Source organism: Harpia harpyja, chromosome Z (genome assembly GCF_026419915.1).
Source record: "Harpia harpyja isolate bHarHar1 chromosome Z, bHarHar1 primary haplotype, whole genome shotgun sequence".
Classification (NCBI taxonomy): domain Eukaryota; kingdom Metazoa; phylum Chordata; class Aves; order Accipitriformes; family Accipitridae; genus Harpia; species Harpia harpyja.
In genome coordinates, this window is record NC_068969.1 from 2,113,017 (window position 1) to 2,137,447 (window position 24,431).

The 24,431-nt window shown below is 38.8% G+C and overlaps 1 protein-coding gene across 12 annotated transcripts in view; it reads left to right on the forward strand.

Moving 5' to 3' along the window:
- The window catches only part of IQSEC1 (IQ motif and Sec7 domain ArfGEF 1), a 359,420-nt gene that overhangs the window by 167,456 nt on the left and 167,533 nt on the right, over positions 1 to 24,431 (forward strand). For 7 of the 12 annotated variants that reach the window (XM_052776765.1, XM_052776766.1, XM_052776751.1 and 4 more), the window contains one exon: positions 3,834 to 3,920. The exons of the other annotated variants lie outside the window; for them this stretch is intronic. In XM_052776765.1, the coding sequence (XP_052632725.1) occupies positions 3,834 to 3,920 (87 nt within the window). The remainder of the gene's footprint in view (positions 1 to 3,833; positions 3,921 to 24,431) is intronic. 12 annotated transcript variants of the gene reach the window in all.

A 24,431-nucleotide genomic window follows, 5' to 3' on the forward strand; every position in this document is an offset into this window, starting at 1 on the left:
TACTCACAGGTTTACACATGCTTAAAATTAAACAGTAGCAAAATAACAAAGGGTTGGATATCTTATCCTGTACTAAGTTCAGGGTTAGGAGGACAAGCTTTCTCCTGGCTCTCAACATATCGCTGGATGGAGGTGGTGCGTGCTAGAGCCGGTAGCGCAGCAGCACTGCCCTGTTGCCAGGAGCAGGAGGATGGTTACCAGCCTACTAAGAGGACATTTTGAAAATAGTAAGAGGATAGCCCATTAGAGCAAAAGTAATTCCAAGTTAATAGCCTGGTATTCTGTTCTCCCAGGTTGTTTTAAAACCAATATTGAGAAAATCATCTACTGAGTTTGGGAGTCTTGTGGATGATTGTAAGAGAAAATGGGGGGGAGGCGGGGGGCGGGCAAACAGTTGTAGCTTTATGTGATGATCAGTAATCTGTTTCTTTTCATTTGTACATCTAAACAAGGCCCTAGTACTGCAAGAATAAAAAGAATGGTCACTTCTGTTGGCTGATAGATATGAAAGTGTTGTTAAAATGAGTGGTTTCTAATGGCAAACATAATGGAATTTATACAGAAGGGAGAGGAACAGTTAAAGCTACTTTGGGTCTGTATACTTACTTCGTAGCTGGATTTTTCTCATTATATTGGTATCCTGAGGGAGATGTGATTTTGAGGTTTTCTTTTCGATTTGGTTGTTTTTACTGTTTGACTAGTCTGTTCTCAAAAGAACTTTCTTTAAAAATTGAGAAGTGGTTACCTGTCTGTCAATACTTGGGGAGAGCTGGAAGAAACTTGGCCCAGCGGCGGGAAATTGCAAAGCTTCCACGTCCACCGGGATGTTGCAGTAATGCTTCGGAAACTGAAATTACCAGAAGAGGCATTCATCAATTTAGTCATTTGTCTTGTGTCAGTGCTGAAGTAGCTGTGCTCTATTTATAATCTTAAATCATCTGTTGAAGACCATAGATCAGAGATGTAGAAACTAAGGGCCAAGTATCTATGATACTGTGAACAGGGGAAGTGATTACTTCTCCTCTGAATTATTTAAATACAATTCTTCTGATGTGTTTAGGTGTTACAACTTAGAAAATAAATTCTATTTTGAATGCAAACTTGTGTTGAAGGCTGATCAGAAAATCTAGCTATATAGTTTAAAAAAAAAAGGGGGGGGGATATGTGAATCTTGAACTTTTTCTGATATGTTCCAGAGGAGTAAATGAATGGAAGTACTGTTTTAGCAGGTGATTGAAGGCACAAAATGCCACATATGGATCTTAGACTCCACCAGCAGAAGGTAGATTTGCTTTGGGTAAAATTAGTATGCTATGACAGAGGCTGTAAAGCCTGGGCCTCATCATTTGTCAGGCTGATTGAGCATCAGTCAGTGGGATCTAGAGGGACCAAAACACTGAGTCAAGATATCCCTGAATTTTAAAATTTGGAGTCCAAACCTCATGTCGGCTTCTGTAACTAGTTGGACAAAAAGTCTATGTTTGAACACGCTAAGAAATGGCTGAAGCCTAATCTTATGTATTGAACATACGTCTTTGACATCTGAGATTTTCTTGTTGCAACACAGCAATGATGTGTGGTAACTTAATTACAAGCCTGCAGTTAAATGCTGTCATCTGTTTTGTCTACTCCATTCCTGCACCTATGACACACAGAGTGCCAGTGTACTTACTACTTGACAAATCTTTGGCACTTCTTATTGCTATCAAGGTAACTGGACTTTTGCATTTCTACTGCACCTTCGAAAAGAAACTCAAAGCAGTTGAGCTCCTAACCAGTCTTGTGCGATAGGTGAGTATTAACCTTAACTGCAGATGAGCAAACTGAGATTATAGGGAGAACTTTTTTCTTTATTGTTTAGATTTTTTTTGGAACCTAGGAAAGTTGGATAGGATGGATTTATGGAGCCTTGTGGGCAGATTCTGTTTGGAATAGTCAGGAGCAAGCTCCGTTCAAAATGCTTTGTTGAGCAGAACTGAATCCAGACAGATTTTTTCATACATTTACTGGTTTATTCTCTGAAGAAAGAGGTACTTTTGGTAAGAACAGATAGATTTGTATGGAAAAAAAGAGTGGTGGGAAGGGAATCTGGGACACTTTCATACTAATTTCCTCCTTTTGCTTCTACTGAAAAAAATAAGGTTTTCACAAAGCAGGAAGCAGCGATTTCGTCAGTGTGATCAGTTTCCCTACCCAATGTGAGACTATTGTGCAGAGCACGCTTACAACGTACTACCCTGGTTCTGTGAATTGTGTGGAGCAACTTGTGTGAATATCGTGTGTTTTTCTTGTCAGAAAATGCAGCTTTTGCGTGTTCTAACTGCTTTTATCATGGTCCATCAGTGTTTTCAGTAACATTGTCCATCTGTCTTTAGAATTGTTCTGGTCGTTTTTCCAAGTGGTTTGAAGGTGCCACCAAGTAGTAATTGTGGACTACGAGGTGTTAGCAGGGTATGTCCCATGATGGCAATTTGCCTCATGACTGAATTGTGTTGCACTTGTGTTTCCAAAAGCTCAAGTACTTCATAGGAGTTACCATCAGTTGCTATCTTTAAACAGAAAACCTAACTCATCTTGGCCATGCAGTTGCTGACACACTGTTGGCAACAGAAATCAGAACAGGCTGACCTTGTTTTTTTTTAAAAAGGATTAGTAACTGACTCCTTTCTGAACAAAGCCTGACTTTTTTTGCTTAACCACACTGTTTGATCTTATGAGAGAGTGACCTCACAGGATTCACTTTAAGCCTCAGGGATGCAGAAGAATCAAAATCAATCTTCTGAAACATTTGTCAAGATGCCAAGAAAAAGGTGGGGGGAGAAAGGGGGTGTGTGTGTGTACACATACACACGTTCTCTATTAATAGTCAGTTTGGATGCTTACAAGTTAAATGAGGATTTTCAATTTAATGGCTACTTCTTCCATGTGTGCCTGCTCTAACAGCTAGGAAATATTGATTAATTTTTTTATGATTTCCTAGAAGAATGCTGTGTCTAAAGAAATTTGATTAGGTGGTTTTATCATGGAGGACTTACTGTGCTAAACCTTGTTTAATGTTTCCTGGCACAAACATCAAAAATGCTGAGAAGTGTACTGTGTGTTGCTTAAAGATTTTCTAAGCTTTACTTCAGATGCAATACCTTGTCTTGTTTTGCAACTCGTCTTTGCTTTTAATGAAACAATACAACCATAATGATCTGGGGTGCGGAATATCTTTTTGTGTTGTAAAACTTTTTTATTTTTTCATGCTTTGAACAAATGACAGCAATTAAGTTAGTATTGCACATTTCAGAATATTGTTTAAAACTTGGGTGAAACTTAGATTCTTTCAGATTTGTAAGTGGCATATTGCAATACGTATAATTACCGGGCTTGAAGAAAGCTTATGTCCATATTCATCACATTATTCCTCCTCATGTTTAAGCACTGTGTTTGTAATTCCATTAACAAAGAAACAGCTTGACTGGTGCAGAGTAACGTGCAAGTCTGAAGCTTCATTTCCATAGGAATTTTAACCCTCAATGTTTAGCTTTTGCCTCTGTTCCACATGGCAAGGCAAAAACAAAGTCTTAAATTGGCATTTTATCTTAATCTTGCAAGAAAACTTTGATTCTTCATTGCAACAGTTCATCACTGTCATTCTTGATGTGTATATTTAAACTATGGGACTATTTCCCTCTTTATTTCCTGGGATTCAGAATTGACAGCTGTACATCAAATTTCATTCAAAGTTATCATGAGTTTCAAATATACCTATTAGCACATGCTTTTCCCTAAAAAGCCCCTTTCTAAACACTTGGTGTTTTGACTTTGTGTTTTTCCTTGTGTCGTAGGTCTTTAAATACTCTGCACCAGTTTTGCTGTCCAGCTCCATTGTACCATACCCAGCTAGCTGTCCCTGCCACACACTCAGAGTACAGGTAAGAGTAGATACGGTCCACCCACTTTTTATTTTTGAAGAGAGATCTAATGTTAACATTTGACATAAGAAAAGGAATAGTAGTTTAAGTTTTAAAAGAAAAAAAAAGAAAAAGATTATTAGAAAAACATATCAAACATTCTTAACATCTCATAGGATAGTTCTATTCACTTCTCTCAGGCACTCTTGAATTATACAGTAAAATGAGTTTCATGTGCTTTAAGAGGCACATCCCCCTAGACTCTTTGAAAGGTAGGAAGAAGCTAGTTGTAGGTTTAGTTCTCACATAACAAACATATTGAAATGTTTATATAATTTATGCAGGATATTGATGTTGTTCTGAGCAACACTTCTTTTAACCTCTGAATATTTCATGACAGTATGTGAGGTAAGCCATGTATTGTGGCACTCCCAAGGTTAAAGGCATGGACCTGCAAAAGGCTCAGCACTGCCTTTTGATTTGAATGGAAGTAAGGGGGGTTTAAACAGATGCAGGCCCTTGATGCTAAGCAGAGTCTGCCCTGAATATATGAAAAATATATGTTTTCCAGCTAATAATGCTTCATTTAACATAGACGTCTTTACTGTGTGTTTTCCAAGCTCTCTTTGATCAAATGTGGAGAGCAGTAATTATACATCTTAATACAATTCATTGTCAGTGCCAGTGTTTATTTTAAGTCATCTTATAGAAGCATCAAAGGACAGCTAATCTAAGTAATTAGAAATGTGAAAACTGTTAAGAAATTGTGCGTGTCATGAAAAAATAGTCATTAATTTTTTTACTATTAGCGATTAACTTAGTGATAATTGCCAGCTCATGAATAATATTAATATCAAAATATTGGAAGTCTGGTGCTGAAAAATCAAATCGCTTTGCACTGGTAATAAGGAAAGACAAAAACAAACAATGAATCCTAAATCTGTAAATGCATAAACATATTTCTGATTTGAATCTGTCATCTCTTAGTTATCTCTAACCGTGCATGTTTGGATTCATCCTGTTGTTTTACACTGCCCCATCTGTTTGTATGTTTGGTTTTTTCTCCCATCAGAGCTCTTAGTTTCATTTGGTGGTAGTGAATGCATAGTTGAGTTGTCTTTCAACTTAGTATTCCATCAGTGAGGAGCAGGGCCTGAACACTATTAGATTCCCCACTTGCTTTTTAATGAGGCTTTTGGTTTTCCTTTGTCCTTAGTTTATAATGCTTTAATTTTAAGGACTTGTTAGAGATCTTCCTATAGGGATGTTGATTGGAAAACCAGTTGTTTCTTGAATGTTTCGGTATCTTTCTCCATGTAGGTTATTATTTTTATCAGTAGCATTTCTTCTGGAATTAAAACTTACAGCAGCATAACTTTGTGCTTAAAAAATCCTAAACTTCTCTAGCTTTTTTGTCTTTCTGTCTTTGTGCAGTAAAAAAAAAAAAAAAAAAAAAATGCCCTAAGTGTGGCTGGATCTGTAAAGCATGTACAATTTTTAGAGTGCTAACGTGTAAAACAAGATATAGATTTGGATAATGTCCAAACATATGCCCTAAGACCTTCAGCTTTTCTGTAAGGATTGGGGTGTATGAAGGAACTCATCATTGACCTTGTTTGCTCTCAAGGAAATTTAGGTCTCAAACTCTCCAACTGTGTGTACATATATAGCCGTAACTTCGTTAGAATGGGTGGAGATACGGGAACTTCCAACAACTCATAATATAGTATTGTTGCCCATATTCACCTAACAGTAATGGAGCAAGCAACGGGTCGGTCACTGGCTGCCAGGAAACTTAACGTGCTCTACATGTCGCTCACCCCCTTTCCTGGCTAACCAGTGTAGGTCCACCAGCAGAACGTGATCTGTGCTAACCTCCTTTTTTATTATGTGTGATTAGATAAAGGAGTTCAGGGATTAGATATGGCCTTGTTCTCTCTGACCTCTTTCCCCCAGCCCAACACACAAGTTACCTGGGTGCAAGATGAGCTTTTGCAAAAGATGTTAATGAGCCATCAGAGCGTGCTTGTGGCAAAGGTGGCCAGCCATGTGCAGGGCTGTATGGGCACGAGTGGGCAGCAGGCTGAGGGAGGCATTTCCTCCCTTCTGTCACCACTTGTGAAACCTCCTCTGGAGTGTCTGGCTTTTTGAAAGGCATCAGGATACTGGAGCAGGTCCAGCAAAGGGCCACCGAGGTGTCTGGGAGCCAGAGCACATGAAGTGAGGAGAGGCTGCGAGAACGGGGGCTGCTCAGCCTGGAGAAGAGAAGTCTCAGGGCTGGTGCTGTCTTCAACTCCTTAATAGGAGAGTATGGAAAAGGTGCAGCCAGCCTCTTCTAGGAGAGGGTAGCACAAGAGGCAACAAAACCAGATTGCAGTAAGGAAAATTCCTATTAGATAGGTACGGGGTGGGAGAGAGAGCGGAATTTCACCCTGAGCGTGGTTAAACACTGGAACAGAGGCCAGGAGAGGAGGTGGTATCTCTGTCTTCAGTAGTACTCAGGTCAACTGGGCACAGCTCTGAGCAGCTTGATGTAGTTAGCCCTGCTTTGAGCAGGGGACTGGACTGCACAAACCTCCAGAAGTCCCTTCTAACAAATTATCCTGTGTTCCTGAAGGACTCTGTTCTTGGGAAGGAAAAAAGAGCTGCAAGTCTGTTCTGTAGAATTTAGTTTCAAATTATACAGTGATGCTAATGCTGTCCCAGGTAGCATCCTACACACAAATGTGGTGGTGTGTTAGACCCAGACTGTTATAGTCTTCCTCATGTCGGGAATTTGTTTGGTTTACCCATGAGCTAAATTTTACTACATCTGTAATCTCTTAGTTGAGTACAAATTATGCATCTGTTTTTGTAAACAGCCCGTATATGGGAATCCTACTGCTGTGAATGAAAATCAGCTACTAGAACACTAACAAGATTGGGCTTTAAATTTCCACATATATTTAATAGTATTAATTTTAGCTTTTAGTCTTCCCATTTATCAATTTATATATAGAAATCATTAGAAACAAAACTAACAGAAATGGATGCTTCAGTCTAACTTCCGATTTGAGGCTTTATTTAGAAAATACTCAGAGGGATTAATTTTGTAGCCCAGAATTAAAAATTAAATTTGTTCTGAAAGAAGCAATTAATGAATGCACTACAGTGAAATCTGGAGCATCTCTGATTTGCTGTTAGCTAATTGCTGGATATTTTATTCACTCCAGCAGTTTTATTTCTAGTCAAGATGATCTTTGGCATCTGTTTTGAATTGTTAATAGGGAAATAATGCATTTTTAATAACTGCAGCTATTGTAGTAATCCCTTGCTTGCTCATTTTACAATGTTCAAAATAGACAGAAATAATACAAGTTGTCTTGCATTCTCCTATTGTAAGAAAAGTCTTAGGAAGCCTAAGCATATAATGTACTTCCAGCTAGTTGTTTGTCTGTCTTCCAGTTAGCCCACATGCCTCCTGTGTTTGCTCTTTTTTATTTATTTTTGTTTGGAAATAAAAAAAAATAACCAAACACCCAAACAGTAATGTCTGTAGCTTGGGCACTTTGACTCCCTCTCCCTTTCTGCCTCCCAAAGTAGAGCCGTAAAACCAGCATACGCTAGTTGAAAGCTGCAAATTCCATGAGGTGTTCTGTATCTGTTAGTGATCATTTGAATACAGGTTTTATTTTTGGTGTGAAGGGCAAAGTAAAGGAGACAGTGGTACACCCTGGAGAGCCTTCCAAAAGGGCCTGGATCCATGTAGTCTTGTACTTCAGTTGCTGAGCCTCTTGCTTGATACGGCTTGCGTTATCTCAGTGGCCTTGCAGCTAGAATATGTGCAAAGCAAAGCCCAGAGATACAGTGGCATTCAGAGAAAGTAAATTTAATCATCTCTGCTTCTTGTTTGAAGAACAGTCTGTTCCCAGCATTTTCTAAACACATCTTCTAAACACATCTTTCTAAACAATCTTCAGTTAGTACTTCAGCCTATCTGTTAGGTGCTAGTTACCTTATACTAATAACATACACATACTTTCGTGCACCTGATAGCTGTTGACTTGGAGTGTACCACTTGAACCTTCAAGTTACTCAGCTGTTTACACCACTCCTGAACACTCAGGGTTCATTTACAGTCTGAGGATAGTTCATCTGCCCTCTAGCCCTAGTGCTGCTGTAGCCGTTAGCTATTCAGGCTTTTGTGTGATGAGTGTTACAGCAGAAATGGCTGTAGGAATGGCTCCACACAGGAAGATACAATGTAGAAGAGTGCCCATGCTTGGGAATATAAAGTCTTATTCATATCTGTATTCTTTGTATGGATATTTAATAGGCTGACATATGCACTTACAGCTGTCGACAGATCTGCTTACCACTAATATCTAAGCGTCTTTTCATCTGATGTGTTTATTCATAACTATGATTTGCTTGTTCTGATTTGCATGAAATGTTGGCTGTCACTCATTCCTTTCTCCATCCACTTTACCTTCCATCCTTCTAATATTAAATTAGATGCCCTTGTCGTGTCCGAAGACCATTTTCAAAATTGTGAAGCTAGAGATTTTTCTTTTCTTTTTTTTTTTTCCCCAGTGATACCTGTGAAAACAAAAAGATAATGCAAAGGATGTTATAGTACCAAAGAAATCCCATCATTTTCTTGCAGTCTCTACCTGCTTAATGTTTAATCAGCACCTCTGGGAGGTAAAAACATTATTCTGAAAATACTGTACTTATGTGAAATTTTAATGTGGAATCTTTGTTTCACCAGGTAATGTTGGCTTACATGCAACAAACCACAGTATGGAAGACGATAGAAGGATTGATTGTGCTATTTCTTTTTGTCTGAGCCACTGGTAGGCATTGTAGCTATTTTGTTACCATAACTGGTTAACACAGAAGCTTAACATACAATGATGTGTAGCTGACAGATGCTTCTATATTGTGTTAGAGTGGTTTGGTTTTTCGTAAGTTTTTTCAAGAGCATGGTGAGAATTCTTGCACACTAGGCACACTAAGGGAATATCGGGAACTTTTTGCTTAGATTCCTGAAAGTGAAGAATACCTGTTTACAGATAAATTTGGTTCTTTGCAACTCTCTGTTTACTTTTTCAACTGATGAGCACTATACTGTTTCCCAGGCTTAGACACATAGCAAATACTTTACATGTCCTTCATACAAGCATCTATAAAGACATCCCACTCTACACAGCAGACTCCTCAGCCCTGTGGTAGTTCCCCAGTCAATGATGAGTCACAGGTGAAGCTGTAGCTGCAAGAGCCGTGCTTCAGAATCCTTTGTACTATTGATACGACTATTTATTGAAGTTTTCTACCAAAAAAAAAAATGTTAAATAGGAATCTTATTTCTAACTGAATAGCGATTGCCTAGCTATACAATTTAGCACATTTAAGCACCGTAGCCTCTCTTTATAATACACGTAGATTTAAAAGCTTGACAATATTTTTTCAAATTGAGCAAAGGAGTGAAAGCAACATAGCTCAGACCAGCCAGCATACTGGAACAAAGATGGAATGTGCAGATGAAGAAAGCAAAACAGATCCAAACTCTGACCAAATCATATACTCTGTGCTAAGTCAGTATGAGGTTCAGATGATTATATAAGGCATCTGTGTTCAAACCCTATGGCAAAGGAAAGCTGGCATAATTATAGTAATACTTGTAATTTTCCACTTGGTGCCTACGTGATCTAGCAATGCAAAAATGGTGAATTGTCTTCATACACAGCAAACTCTTTGAAAACAATCAGGAGTTGGCAGAATATCATGAAATTTACTATTTGTTTTTGGATTTTCTTGTTTTTTCTTCCTTCATTGTGTTCCTTTCCATCCTCCTCCTTTAGCGTGTTGTTTAGTTTAAAGGAAGTGACCACTCGTGGTTGTGTTACTGATAAAGAAGTGACCTCGTACAAGCTTCCTGCTAAGCCGGCATCCCTTCCTCCACCCGCCATAAAGCACATTATAGCATTACAGATGTAGGTATTCCAAACTGCTTCTTTAATAGCCTTTGTGCCTTCTGGTTTGTAGCACCATTCATGATGCTGGCAACTCTGCATGGAAACAGAGTTGTTCCTCCTACTTTAAAAAACAGTGGGGGGAGTAGTAAAGTGCAGATCTGTTACTCATCAATATTTCTGTATGTAAATCACCAGCAGAAGGGGAATGCATCTGTTCTGCATTTTCAGTGGAATGTGGGCAGTGACAATACCTGTGGAAAGTTTCTTTTAAACATGTTAAAAATAAAGGAGCCGTGGCCATAGTAGGCTGTGTATGTGTATAACTACTTAATGTAATATTTCCTTTGGGGAAAACAGAAATTGCCCTTTCAAAACAGCTTTTGCCTCCGAGTTTAACTCTTAAGTGTTGGCCTAGGCTCATTTGGTGGTTCTTCATTGTGTTGAAAGTCCTGTATCTGAGATTGAAATGGATTAATCGGATCGTACTTACAAACAAGTTACACAATTTTGTGGATTTAAAAACAAAACAAATCTCAAGCTTGATTTTCCTAATGCTGTTCCCTGTGATTCTGTTCCTCTGTCTCTTTTCTTTCTCGCCCCCCTCTTCCTTGGCAGGGAAGATAATGTTCTGCACCAGTTCTGCTGTCCACCTTCGGGGTCTAGTAGTCCATCTTCAAGATAACAGAGAAGCTCGGGGTCGCTAAGTGTGCAGTCAGTGCTACACCTGTATAGTCCATCTCTCCTCTCTTACTGGTGTGTATGGGACTGACGCTTGCATGGATGCCATAGGATTCTGATTCATGTCAAGTTTGAGTTATTCAGAATGGCACAGCCGTAAATTTTGGCCATCGATGGTTGGTAATCTCCTCTCCATGCTTTTCTACAGCTCTCTTCCTTGTGTCTAGTATTTAAAACACACGCAAACTGTAAACAAATATATAAAATGCACAGTTTATTTTGAACTAAAATAAACAGTACCATAAGTCTTTAAGTGTACTGTGAGTTTTGTTACTGTATGTACATGGTCATGTGGTATGAAGGGTGCAAACTAATGTGATTTCTTCTCCCCCAAATGTTGAGGCTATCAGGCAAGAGGGGAAGCTATTTCTTAGAATCTGTATTAGGCTGGTTTTACTGCTAACAGTCCTAGAAGTTTGTTTCAAGGTTAGGCAAACATCAACGTGACATTTTATGAACGTTACTATATAGAGATTAACCGTTCTCTCTTAGCTTTTTGATTATTCTGAGGACCCAGCACATTTATGTTGTTACAGCAGATACTCTAACGATGAGTGATTACATTTCTAAGCTTCTTTGAGGTCTGTCTGCTAATTTTGTTTGCCTGTGTTTGTGAAAGTCTTGTATTAAGCATTAGCAAAAGTACAAGATCATTACTCATGTATTTCTGTTACCTAACTGATGACAATATTTTTCTCTAAGCTGTGCACAAGACTGTCGTCAAAGGAATGAACTTGTAATTGAATGGCCCTGTAACTGCAACCAGATAAATGTGAACGTGTCCATGGGTGTCTAAGAATAGAGTCAAGTTACCATTGCCCAAAAGGCACTTTGTTGATTACATCTTTCCAGACACGTCTTGTGGCTCTAAAATAACTGGAGGATTTCTACTGGTTGGATCTTCCAAACTTAAACAGCCCAAGCAGATGTACCAGGAAAGAGAATTTCTATGAAGTGGCATTTACTGGCCCAAAGCTAGCAAGAAGGAAAAAACTGGTGGGGCAGTGGGGAGAAAAGGCTCTTAAGTCTGTTGTTGCTGTAATGGGTTAAAATGTTACTCCAAACTGTCTGGAGCTCACATGAAGGCAGAGGTGGTTGGGTGTAGGGTGAAAAGCTGATATTTATTTTTAGTTATTTGTGGCTTTGAGGATGGGATAAAAGCGGAATCATCAGGATCAAGAAGGGAAGAACTGTGAAGGTAGCATGAGGCTCATTCTCATCCTGTATAATGTGCTTTTTTATGATCCTGAAGGAATTAATATAAAAAAACAGAATATAGGTTATTTGCTTTTCAGTTAAACTTGATCAACTGTTTCTATCCTTCCTGTTAAAAGTTTTCTTGTGCTTGCCTTAGGTACAATTGTGAAGTGTCCGAGGCCTAAGGAAGAATTTGCTTGCAGAAGGCTAATCTGCCTTCATGATCTTGAAGTTTGTCTATGTCCTTTGTTCTGACTGCAGACTGTAAACAATATATGGCTTCTTCTATTATTTGGTTTTGAATGTTCCTTAGTTTCATGTGTTGCTCAGTCATTTGGCATTACAATATATATGAAGTACTTTCGTTCCCACTGTAAAATTTGAAAATTATGTATGCAAAAATTGTGTAGTAGATTACTGCAGTTTTTTATATCCCTGGAAGTGCTCTGATGTTTACTGGGTAGGATAAAACATTGAACTGTTTGAATGTTGCTCCCAATTTTGGTCTTTTACTGCTATAATTAAGAGTTTCTCAAGAGTTGCTTCCCAAAGATAGAAACAGTAGGAATTTCTGATATTTTGACTTGCTTATCTCCCTCCCAAATGTAAACAGTAATTAACTCTCTCAGTGTACTGAACTGAAGCACTGTAATTATTCTCTTCCATAGGGTAGGATTTGTCCAATCTTTTCAATAAGTATCTTTTATATATTTGTGTAAAGGAAAACAAAGAAGAAAGACTACTACTTAAACATGAAAATTAAAACCACCAACTCTAGGTGCCAGCCCTTTTGCCTTGAAGAGACAGCAGTTGATTACCCTGAATGTGGTTGCAGTTAATGATGTGTCTCGGGAGAAAATGAAGTCAAAGACTGGTCAGTGTTATTAGCTGTAACCGGACGCTATCATTGGTTGTTTTCTATCTGGTAGTTTTCCAATTATGGGAAAATAGCATCATTATAAGTTGCTGGCATTTGAAACAATTTGAGTTGGTATCTGTAGTATCATCAAATCATGGCATTTACTCTTTGTGGAGCAAATAGAGAAGCTGACCTTCTCTGATGCAGTGAAAAGTCAGAAATGCAGAAGTAAACGTTTTCCTATTTAAATAAATCATGGCTGGCTCAATAAAACATGCTGTGAATCTCAGGATTTTGCACTAGAGCGTAGTAGGGGTTCTCTTTTAGTTAACCAGAGTTTAGAAGTAGATGACCTAAATGCTGTGCATTATTATAAAACAGAGAAAGGTACCAGTGGAAAAATTTGCTTTTTTGCCTGATCCTTAGATGCATTTGCACTGTTTCTGTGAAGAGTGAAGACTGTCTTATTGTGCATTCTGGTATGGAAGGTGGAGTAGAAATGGCATTTTTCATAGACCAAATTTCTTCATTCAGGAGCTCTAAGGATTGAAGAAAAGCTGCTGTTTTGGGAGAATTCAGTTAGAGAATTTCTTCTTTGGCACCTTTTAGGCACTTGCACCTAGTAGGATCAGGCTATTTTGTTTTTCTTCTGCAATGTGGAGTTCTCCTTTGCAAACATATTTAGCTCTTACATTCTTTTGGGTGGTTTTGCCTAAAATAGGTGGGTGAGACTTCAGTTTTGCAGAGCAACTAGTGACTTGCTGTTATTTGCTGTACTTGTGTTACTTTCTCTCTGTAATGGATGGTGGGAAGTCATTAAAACGGCTGAAAGCAGTGTGTGCGGACCCTTTGTGCTTGAATGGTATGGATTTTTATGCACCACTAGATGGAGCAAAAAAACCAGTTCAACTGTGATAAATTAGAGACTTATCTCCCAAAGTAGACTTAAAATAACTCTAGCTGAAGCAAAATATTGTGTAACATAAAGAGAAGAAATAATCCCCTGAAAAATGTAGTAGGGTGCAGATCTTAAGCATGACTGAAATCAAGCTTTTAAAATTCTCCCTTAGCCATTCTACCAGCCATGTAATTGAATGTGGATTGCCACAATTTCAAGCAACTCAAGATTCCTAATGAATTTGAATTATGTATATAGTTTATGGCCAAGGAAGCTCCTTACTTGAGCAGGTGCCTGGGGATGGCAGTATGTAACCTGCTGATCAGAATGGAGCAGCATTGAAGCAGCATTTAAGGTGAGTCGTAGAGGTCGTTGTCAAGAGGTAGGGACTTGGCTGCTGTCCCCTCTGAAACCACCTGACTCCCAGTTTTGAAAGGGGGACGTTCAGGTTATGCAATACTGCTTTGCCAAACTGACCATTTTGAAGTGCAGCACTAAGTCCTTTTTCATCTCAAATACTGAAACGGAGCACGAAGTTCTCAGAAAATGTAAACCCCAAAATATCTACACAAGCATCTGTGAAAGTACTTTACTATCTTTACGTTGTTGCAAGGATTGTGAGCGATGGTAGCATTTTTCGAGTTTTTTACAGCAATTGAATAGTTCCTGAAGTGGTGGCTAGAGGGAGCTCCAATGCAGTCTGTTTCAAAGCTTTCTCAGTAAGTGAATCATTACAAATACAGCCTATTTTATTACCTGAAGCTGTAGATGAAAACAAAGGAGGAAGCCATCTATATTTACTTTTGCATGCTATTAACACTGGAGATTGATAAGTATTTGATCATGGGGAATGACAAAATGGATATATATGCCAGCATGCTCTACAGTCAATATTGTTTATCTATTTTATAATTATTATCATAAATACATTGTTTGTTTGTTTTTGTAGTTTGGTCTGCCTCTACCTTCCTCAAGTTCTAATACAGAACATGTTCCAGGGAAGGTGGGTGCATGTGTTTAGCAGTATATGAATAGTCATATGGGGTATTTAGACATCTTACTGTCAGATGTCTGATGGTTATGTAGAAAGGAGTATAAGAACAAGACAAACATACAGTGATACTTCTCCTAGGCTCCTGTAGACTTTGGCAAGAAACTAATCCATAGGTGATGTCTAGTAGATTTTCAAATAAATTGATAATTACTATTTTAAAAAAAAAAGCATGAAACAATTTCAAAACTGCTAGATAGATGTTTCTGCTATCAAAGCAGCAGAAATTCTCGTGTTACTGTTCTACCTCTACTACATTAATTATAATAATTCAGTTAAGGATATCACACCTGTATTTACAGGGCATTTGGTGTTATGAGCCTTTTCTCTCATGTGCAGGTATGTTTCACAATTTCTTTTAACTTCACAAAATGCGGACAGCAGTTGCTCAGTACTGGGTGGGGAATCTGTAAGCAAGCACAGCTGCGCAGAAAGTTTGAATCATCTGCAGCAGTAATAGCTTAATGTGACTCAGCTGAACAGAAGCTTGATTTTTATTCCCTCCTTCCCCTCCTCTACTGCCTGGTGAAGGACACTTTGCATTCCTTTCTGAAGGGAGGCCCTGGTACCTGACAGGATTACCTGAATGTGCCAGGTAGTGAACTCAGTGCTTGTCGGGGCCGGTTCCTAGCTGTGATCAGGGGATCACTCGTTCTGGTGAGCTGACAAAAATGGATAGATAAAGAGGAGACAGAACTTAATTGAGTCAGTCCACAAGGAGAAGCAACATCTAATGAGTTCGGTGAGAGTTTTTCCTGGCTGTGTCTGGATCAAATTCAGCCTCCTTCTCTCAGCTACTGGTTGGCTTTTATGACTCAGTCCTGCTACCATTCAGTTCCCACCCTGTGACACAGAGATGTTCGTTTACTGACCCTTAAAAGAGACTTTGGAGGCCTTCTTGGGGATGGGAGGGACTCGCTCAGAGTGCGTTATTTTTGTTTTTCACAACAGCATGCTACAGGGTCAGAAGGAAAGAGTAGCTATACAGCTAACGTGTTTCGGTTTGCATAGTAAGGGTATAGTAAACATTTGGGTACTCATTAAAGACAGCTTCTATTAAATAAAGATGCTAATAAGGGTGGGAGTTTTCAAAGATCCTGATTAGTATGGCTTCCTTTGTGCTCAGTTAACATCTTTATCTGCAATTAATGTTTTACCTTGGTCATTTCTGTAAAATATGGGTGTTGCTGTTTTCCCTTTAGAGTTGGGGATGAGATTTTAGAACATTTGAAAATAATTATCTGTATTTACTAAACAAGCTGGGAAGCTGAAATTTCAAATAACCAAAACCCATTTCTTCCTACAGTTATGTTTACTTTCCATATTCAAGTGAAAATTTTTACATGGTATTTTTCATGAAAAATACATCCCTTTCTATTTTCTAGTGTTTCAAGCAAGTGCTTTTGTTTTTATACCCATTAGAGTTATTTGGGTTTCTTTTTTTTGATGTTATTTGTATGCTCTTTGGCCTTTAGTGATTTTTGGCTGATGCATTCATAGAACAAATGGATAAAATCAACCCAATTTATGATCCATTAATGTAAGCATTTTTTCCTAAAGAAATTATGTCACTTCTCATTCACCTCTGAATTTTTTTTCTAGCCAATCACTGGAGCATTGCACACCTGAAAATGAGATAGTATTGAAATCTGTCTTGCTCTCTTCCTCAATTAAATTCATCTTTATGGAGAATTCAATTACTTGTAATTGATATTTTATGACAAGATTTTGCCAGAGGCTGGTGTAGTGCAGATAATTAATCTTGATCAGGAAATGTTACTTAAATAATTTTATTTTGTAATCCTACAAGCAGTATTATTAATAAGGTGACATGTATTCTGACACTGGAAAGAATGGGCAGCTAGCCCGTTGTTCAGTCTCTTAGATGTAGCAGATGTTTCTGACAAACAAGTTTGTTTGCTCGTTGGTCACGAGGTGTCTGATTAAAGCAATTTCACTCAGCTTTGTTCTTTGTTAGTGGGTGAGCTCTCAGCTGTGCCCGCTGCTGTCAGCTGGCTGTGGAAGCCACGAGATTGCTGTTGGTGCCTCTAGGATTCAGCATGAAATTGAGGTGCTTTCCACATGTGTTTAGCTCTTCAGAAGCCCACAAAGACATGTCTTCTGCTTTATAATCAGACTTTACTATTGAAGGCTCCTTTTCTATTTTTTTTTCTTTTTTATTTTGGGGAGCTCAATGAAAATATATTTAATTCAGTGCTGCCAATACATACTGGATTCCAAGTAAGACATGAACAGTAGTAGTTCTTCCCACAAACTGCTTGGTTAGATTACTTCAAGGCAAGAAAATAGCCAGTGCTTTTTAAAAAAAAAAAACTGAAAACAACTGAGTAATAGGCATTATCAATTCATTTAACATTTTTTCATCAAAGACTTAAGGATGATCAAAGAGCCAACAAGGGAGGCAAAAGTTTAGGTGTGTAAGTGGAGCAGCAGGAAGCCTGTCATTTTATTACAGATGAGGCTAAATGAATCCTGAGCTTTGCTTTCATGTTTCATTAGGCATTTGTCTCAGCCACAAAACTTAGTCCAGCTTGAGAAAGTCCGCAGTTAGCTTAGCCATGAATAGGAAAATTTGGGAGGCAATTTTTATTAGCCTCCGTGTAAGACGCTTTATCTGTCAAAACTTGGAGTGGTAAAATATGTAGCTGTGGAGGCTAGAACTGAAGATGAGGTGGTGCCTCCTCTAGCCAGATGTGCAAGTTTCTGCCAGTTGTTTGTTTTATCTAATTCTCTGGTACTGAAAAGTTAAATGGGAGAATAGTCTTTGGGTAATACGTATGAAATTGAAGAATGGGGAAGATTCATTTGAAGCTTATTCTCTTCAGGTATTTTGATGTTTTCCTTCCTTGTTCTTTGTGTTTTGAGGGCTTTTCGAAAACAATTTCACAGTATTGTGTGTGTGTGCATATACATATATATGCACACATTTATAGCAGTTTCCCAAGTATGATTGTTCTCCAAATATGTGCAGCTGCATCCAGATGGCAGTCAGAACCTTTGGCCCTCTCAGACGCATCTCGGACTGCATAGTCCAATTTCTTGGTTTGCATTGAAGTTATACTGGTTCCCATGGGTACAAAGGCACCCTGCACTGTTCTACTGTAAATACTGTTTGGAACATAGAATGAATATGCCAATCACTTGTGAACTCTGAAGTTATGTAAAGCACGTAGTCACCTTATTGTGGTTTCAACTGGCTCCTTTTATTATGAAAAGTTGTGAAAATTATTATTATGGTAAATTAAATTTTTATATATACTATATAAATGTATACGTACATATATATATGCACACAAATATATAAACTTTTTAGATCTGCTACTTATACACTCTGATATTTGCATAACTTCTAAATGTTGGACAAGAGCCACTGCAAACTGGGCCTGTGCAGAACCCCTGACTTGTCCTGCAGCTGCCCTTGGTGAAACCCAGCACCGGTGCAGAAGAGTCTGTAGCCTACGGGATCCATTTGGTACTGTCAGGAAGGTGCCTGTCTCAACTTCTCAGACATGTTTGAAAGTCAATGTGCCTCTGTAAATTCACTCAGCACACTTGATAAATGTAAACTGCCAGTTGGCTGAAAAATCATGTTTCCTTTCTATTGACTAGGTTGCTCTGTAGCTTCCCCATCCTGCTTCCAGCATGCACACTTACTAACCCCACTTTTTGTTGTTTTGCCACAGACATGCTGACGTAGCTCCAGTTGTGCTTGTTTTCAGATTCTGTGGTAGTTTGCTAGTTGCATGGTATTTAACTTAGATTTGTAAGCCTTTTCTTCCAGAAAACAATGATGCTTTTAAAAAAATCTAACCCCATTTTCAATTCAGTAGGTTTGTAGCCTATAGGAGGAGTAGAATTACTAAAACATTTACTGTGCATATGTAGTGACAAAAAGGTTATTTTCTCTATTTAAAAGAAGCATCATAATCTCTGGCAGACTGATACAGTGCACTACAATGTAAATCATTGAATCTGCTTATGTAAATATCTCTGTCAATTTTCTTTTTCAGAAATGATGAAATTAATATAATTGATGCAGCTTTACCAAGTAGGAGGGAAACAGCACATTGATTGTAGGTCTTTGAATCCTCTTAACAGCTTGTGTAATTCTGTTACATTTCCCAGGAAACAAAAGGGTCACGTACACTGATCTATAGCATCTCGTAATCTGCTGCTCCTTCTTAAATGCTAGGTAATCAAAGACAAATGTCACTGACATGCAGAGAAATAATCATTGATTGCAAGTGAACGTATTGAAATAGGTTGAAAGTCGTATGAATTCTTAAACTGTAATACTGATGTTTCTGGGCAGCTACAGGAACGAATAGCTTTGTCATGGTACGTGATAAATTAGCTTCTGGCAGCATAGACTGTGGCTCACACTGCCTACAGTTCTGTGCAAGGGAATAAGGGTCCTCTTTAAGCCTTTTGTTTTTCTGTACGTATGTAAGCATTTGCAGTATGCAAACTACAGGGAGGTGCCTGCAGCATATGGTAATATGTGGGAAATACTTAAGCTGCAAACTTCTCTCAGAGCACTCATTCTGAACTGGGGATTTAAAATCTGCTGGTGTGAAGATGAGAAAAAAAACGTTAGTCTATAAACCAATATGAAAAGTGGAATAAAGTCTGTCACTGAACCACTCCTGTGGTGCAGCCATGTACTGTTCAATACCAACAGATCTTTTAGGCTTTGAACTGTCTGCAGTCATAATGTTCTTAAGTATACATGAAAGAGATATACCCAACAGAAATAGTCGCCATTTTAAGGGATGAAGTCATAAGTCTCTGCTCTTAGGATATAATGTAATGGAGCCAATTTGGTGTGTTCATTTTCATATTCAACTTGATGGTCTTTTTACTTTGCTGCATCACTCTTGCACTTTAGGCTGCTGCTAGCTGTTTTAGGAGGACAGTAGTAACACTATAGCTTGCAAAAAGACACATGATATTCAAACACGTTTTAAATTACCCGTCCATTTTAGGTTTACTCAACAGCCTTTGTTTTCTGTTGTTTTTAGTCAAGTGATCTCAAATGCCATGAAAGGATACTTGCAGAATTCAGATCTTTGTGGTACCTGGGTGCACACTGGTATGGGGACTTGTGCAGAGAGTACCCTTCTGTCTATACTGAAGCTTCTGTGCTTTGTCCTTGCAAGTGGTATAATTTTGCTTACACTGGGGGTAAGCAGTCACACAAAAGAGCAGTTAGCCTAACTAGGTTACTCTAAGTGCTTAATTCACAGTAATCAAGAAACCTTACACATAATGTCAAAGTGTTTTCAGATTTATGACTCTCATAAGCATCACTTTCTTTGCAGATGATATGCAAACAAAGGGAAAGGTAGCTGATTCTGGCCAGTAGACACAAATGAGAACTTTTAATGGAGAGTAAGTTTGTCCAGCCATATTGTTGAACAAGACATTTTCAAACACTTCAGGTCTCAGATTACATTAGCATGCTGGACCTTTGCCTCACAGAGGATTAAACATAGATCTGGAAACTTTAATGTCTTCAAATCAAATTATATACAATTGGCTGCTGCTATCAGCAAAGCACTTTCTCTTCCTTCTTTGGAAAACCTCAATTCCCACGTTGCATGTATGTGTTGGTTTTGTTTTCATGGTTCTAAATTTGAGCTGCAAATAGTAGTGAAGTTTGTTAATAAACATCTGATCTTCATGTAACTCTGGGAATAAGTGTAATTTAAATGATGGGCTTTACTTCTAACAAACCCAAAACCACATCACTGCAATATTTTAATATGAAATCAGTTCCTCTGGCAAGATATCACCTTGAAAACCAAAGCTGATTAGATGTTCAGCAGATAATAAATTCTAAACTGTTTGCTGTCATGAGGGTGGTTCCTTGATAAAGATATTCCCCCCCCCCCCCCCCCCCCCCCCCCGCCAAAGTTCGGGGCTGGGGGACTTGCAGCTCCTTTGGAAAACCCGGTAGAAGGCTGGGATGCCTAAATACAAGGCATACGTGATTGGCGTGAACTCTGAAACTGTATCACAAGACATAGTGGTGAACAGTCTTAAACAGCAGGGCCATTAACCTTTAGATGTTATTGCTGGAGTTAATCTGGCTGGTGGGAGTTTTTTTAAATTAATTTTTCAAATAACATCTTTCACTGTACAATGTATTACTATGAAACTGAAATTAGAGCATTTCTTGAAAAGGAAGCTTCTCCAAGTCCCCCCATTGTTATTTTTGCAGATTGCTCTAGCAATGCAGGCCCCAAATTTGTAAGCACAAACTGAGTTTTGTTTAATATAGTTCTGTTGTCTCTGTACAGAAATTAAGTTTTACTTCTGCACAGTCTTCTCAAATTAATGAAGCCAACTGAGCTTCTAGTCTGGCTATTTCCTCATGGCTTTAAGTTCTTGTTGGGATGGCTTTGTTTCCTAGATATTACTTTTCTTATAGATTTAAAATCTCTTTGAGATACTACGATTATATTCTGATTTGGAAATGTTATAAAATGTTATAAAAATGAGTGTTTGGGCATGTTCCTGTGCTGGACACTCCTGAAATTATGACAGAACCCTGTGATGCAGAGGGAAGCCTCCTGAAGGAGGAAAAATGAAAGAAAGCTTGTGTGTATAGCTTGCACACAGCGCAAAACAAATTCAGTTACTTTTCTAAGTATGCCAAGTAGAAAAGTGTGTTCAGTTTTCCTAAAGCTCTTGTTTTTCTGTCTTTGAAGTAAACCTTTTGGTCACTTAGCCATGTGGTATCTGGAAGGGATCCAACAAAAAACTCTTATTAATAAGTTGGTTTTCTGAACAACCAGTTGCCTGCTTAAATTTGTAATCCAGCTTTAACTGTTAGCCACCTGGGAAAATGAGCTGCACTCTGAGGACAGGCAATACGGGCTTTCCAGCTCGGAGCAGTGCAAAACCTCTAGACCCAGCAGAACTCTGCTTGGGAATCTAAGTCATTCAACCCCAAAGTGAGGAAAGCTTTTTATTTCTAAGAGCAGCAGTAAACATGTATTTAAGTAGTTTCTTGTCCAAATGGTTCATTAAAATATTTGAAGAGAAGAGAAAATGAGAAGCAATAGTATCAGTGGTATTCTTTAAAGTTCCTAGTCCTTCCTTCTGAATGCTGCCTTTCCATAGGTGAATGGTGCCAGTTATGTCAGTAAAGCTATAAAATTGTATATCGAAAAGAAAGGCTTAATTTGAGCTATATTTGGGGGTTTTGTTCCAATGACTAATATCAATTGAGTGATGTTTAGGTCTGGCCTACTTACCCACGCAATTCTGCAGAAACCTCTGGAGTTGGGCTGTTCTACTTTTAGCTCTACGGTTCAGACAGGCTACTGAGAGACAGGTTCTCTGAATTGAATCCACATGTGAATGTAGCTGCCAGAAGCATTACAGGTTTCCTGAGAGCTTCTGCCTTTGCAACATACCTGTTTTAAGAGTGCAATATGACTCCCAGAGAACTGAAGGACAACACGGTAATGAGTTGGTGGAAACAGTGGGTCAGAATAGCTATGACGCATCAGAGCGAACGTCTGTCCAGGCCAGTACCTTATCTCTGACAGTGGTCCACAGCAGTGCCAAGGCAGACGTATACGAGTAAGACAAGCGTGCCGTTATACTAGTCTGCCTTCAGTTCTTGAATATGTCTTGATTCACTTGTATTGCACTAATTAATACAGGACACAGCTGTATGTCTGATAAATGATGCTCCAGCCAGAGAAGACATTACAGCAGAGCTTCTAGCCATATATCCATCTGATTCCTCCTAATTTCTGGCAGGAGCCCAATCTCTTCATTAGTTTCTGGTCTGTGATATTCAAATTAGAATTTCCCACAGCTTGTTTCTTCAGGGCCATTTGTCTGGGACATCAGGTAAAGGGCTCTCTAACAAAAGCGAATGCTGAACTGCTAGCCACTGGGTCCCTTTAGCTCAGAGCACTTCTGAGGGGCTTTTTGGGGAATGTGTCCTCCCTGACGGCTTGGCAGATCTCTGGGCAAAGCCAGGAGCTGAGACATTGCTGAGCAGAATTTAGAGGTGGGAGGCTAAAATTAATGCGAATGATCCCTTGTTACTGTTTTCTGTTAGTTCTCAGTTAAGTCACTTCACCATATTGTGGGTGCTTGGGAAACTTGACCACTAAGCAACTAATTAAAGGGGAGCAGATTGAAGATGACGCAGCTTTCTGTATGTTGGTGAAATGCAGCATTATGAAGAAGGCGTGATACTGTGCAGTGGTGATTACGGCTTTCACTTGGAGCTAAAGCATGTTGGGAGTCAAGCTAGACATTATGGAATCCTATCAGAACTCACAGAAGTGACTTATAGTAAGTTCACACAGCATATGAAGGGATGATTTTGTTTGATGACCAATGTAATAGCTGGCATATCATTTCCAGTTTTGTTTCTGTGGGAGGGGGTTGTTCTGGCTGAGTATGATCCTTCTGTTACCTTCTTTTTGCCTGTTATGATGAGATGCTTTGGGCTTACTTACCAAATGGAGTACTAAGACTGGCATCTAAAGCATTCATCAGTGCTAGTTTCAGACCATCCTCAAGCAAGCGTAAATATTTCCATTTAATGAAGCTGCACTTTGGAATATAAATAAATAATTTGGTCCTCTTTTGTAACTGAACGTGTGGAGTGTCACAGCATCAGCCTGCAGTGAACAGGATTCCCTTTCTTCTGTGTACTGCCAGTTCATACGAAGAAACTGTGACAAGCAGCAATTATTCGCTGAGCAATATCTAGCAAGTGTCTTAAATATTTAATATATTATTCTCCATTCCTTTCCTCAGCACTAAAAATATGCAATACCATGCTGCTTCTAGCACCAAAGGTTTGATACAGCTCAGAATTGTCTTTCCCCCTCACACACATGCACTCCAAGTTGTCATTTGCAGATGGCATATCTTTGTACTGTGATGCTCCAAGTGAATTTCACTTCTTAGCCAAAAGATGATATATTTAAGCAATCTTTATTTGCGATCAAGCTGTGGGTTTGCTTCAGCTACAATTATTTTATCTGCCACCATTGTGTATTTTCATGCCAGAAGAATATCTTGGCTTTTCTCAAACTGGAAGTTTTTCTTGCTGCTTGCACAATGTATGCTTATGTTATGTAGTTATTTGTAGCCTCTGTCAGCAATAAGGTAGCTAGTACTTGTGGTCTCATTTATCCTCTGGTTAACAGATAATGAAGCAGTTGCAGCCATCTGCACTGATGGAAATGGACTGCTCCTATCCCAGCTTAGCATTATTCAGTAGAATTGAGCCTCTAGGGCTGGTAGTGGCCCATGGGACCCTGAGAAGGGGAGGCAACCGTGCTGAGCTATCACAGTGTGGGGACTCTCACAAGATCATCCGCTTAGTGTAGTAAGAACCTCCATATAACTTTGCACTCTCTCAAGAAAGTTAACAAATACTCTGTAAAAGGCTTATAGCACAGACAGTGCTGGACTACTAGAATTACTATATTCTGTTTATCCAGTCTCAGCAAGAGCATAGTTCCCACGTGGTACTGCTACACTGGTGCTTACTGCAATCACATTGAAATCTTTCTTAGAAACGTGTTAATGATTTACATTGTCACCGTTCCATACTGAGAGACAGAATAGTTTAAGGTCTCTGTTTGTAATGCTGTCTCCCAGATCAAAAACACTCCATGTCTATTATCACAGCTGAGGAAAGCAAGATTTAAGACTGTCAGTTCTTCGAAGTATTCATTCTCTGCCTTCTCTGTGTCCATATGGTAGAAGGAACTCTGTCTTACACAGTTTCAGAAGTAATCTTTAATAAGACTGATTTTTGTATTTA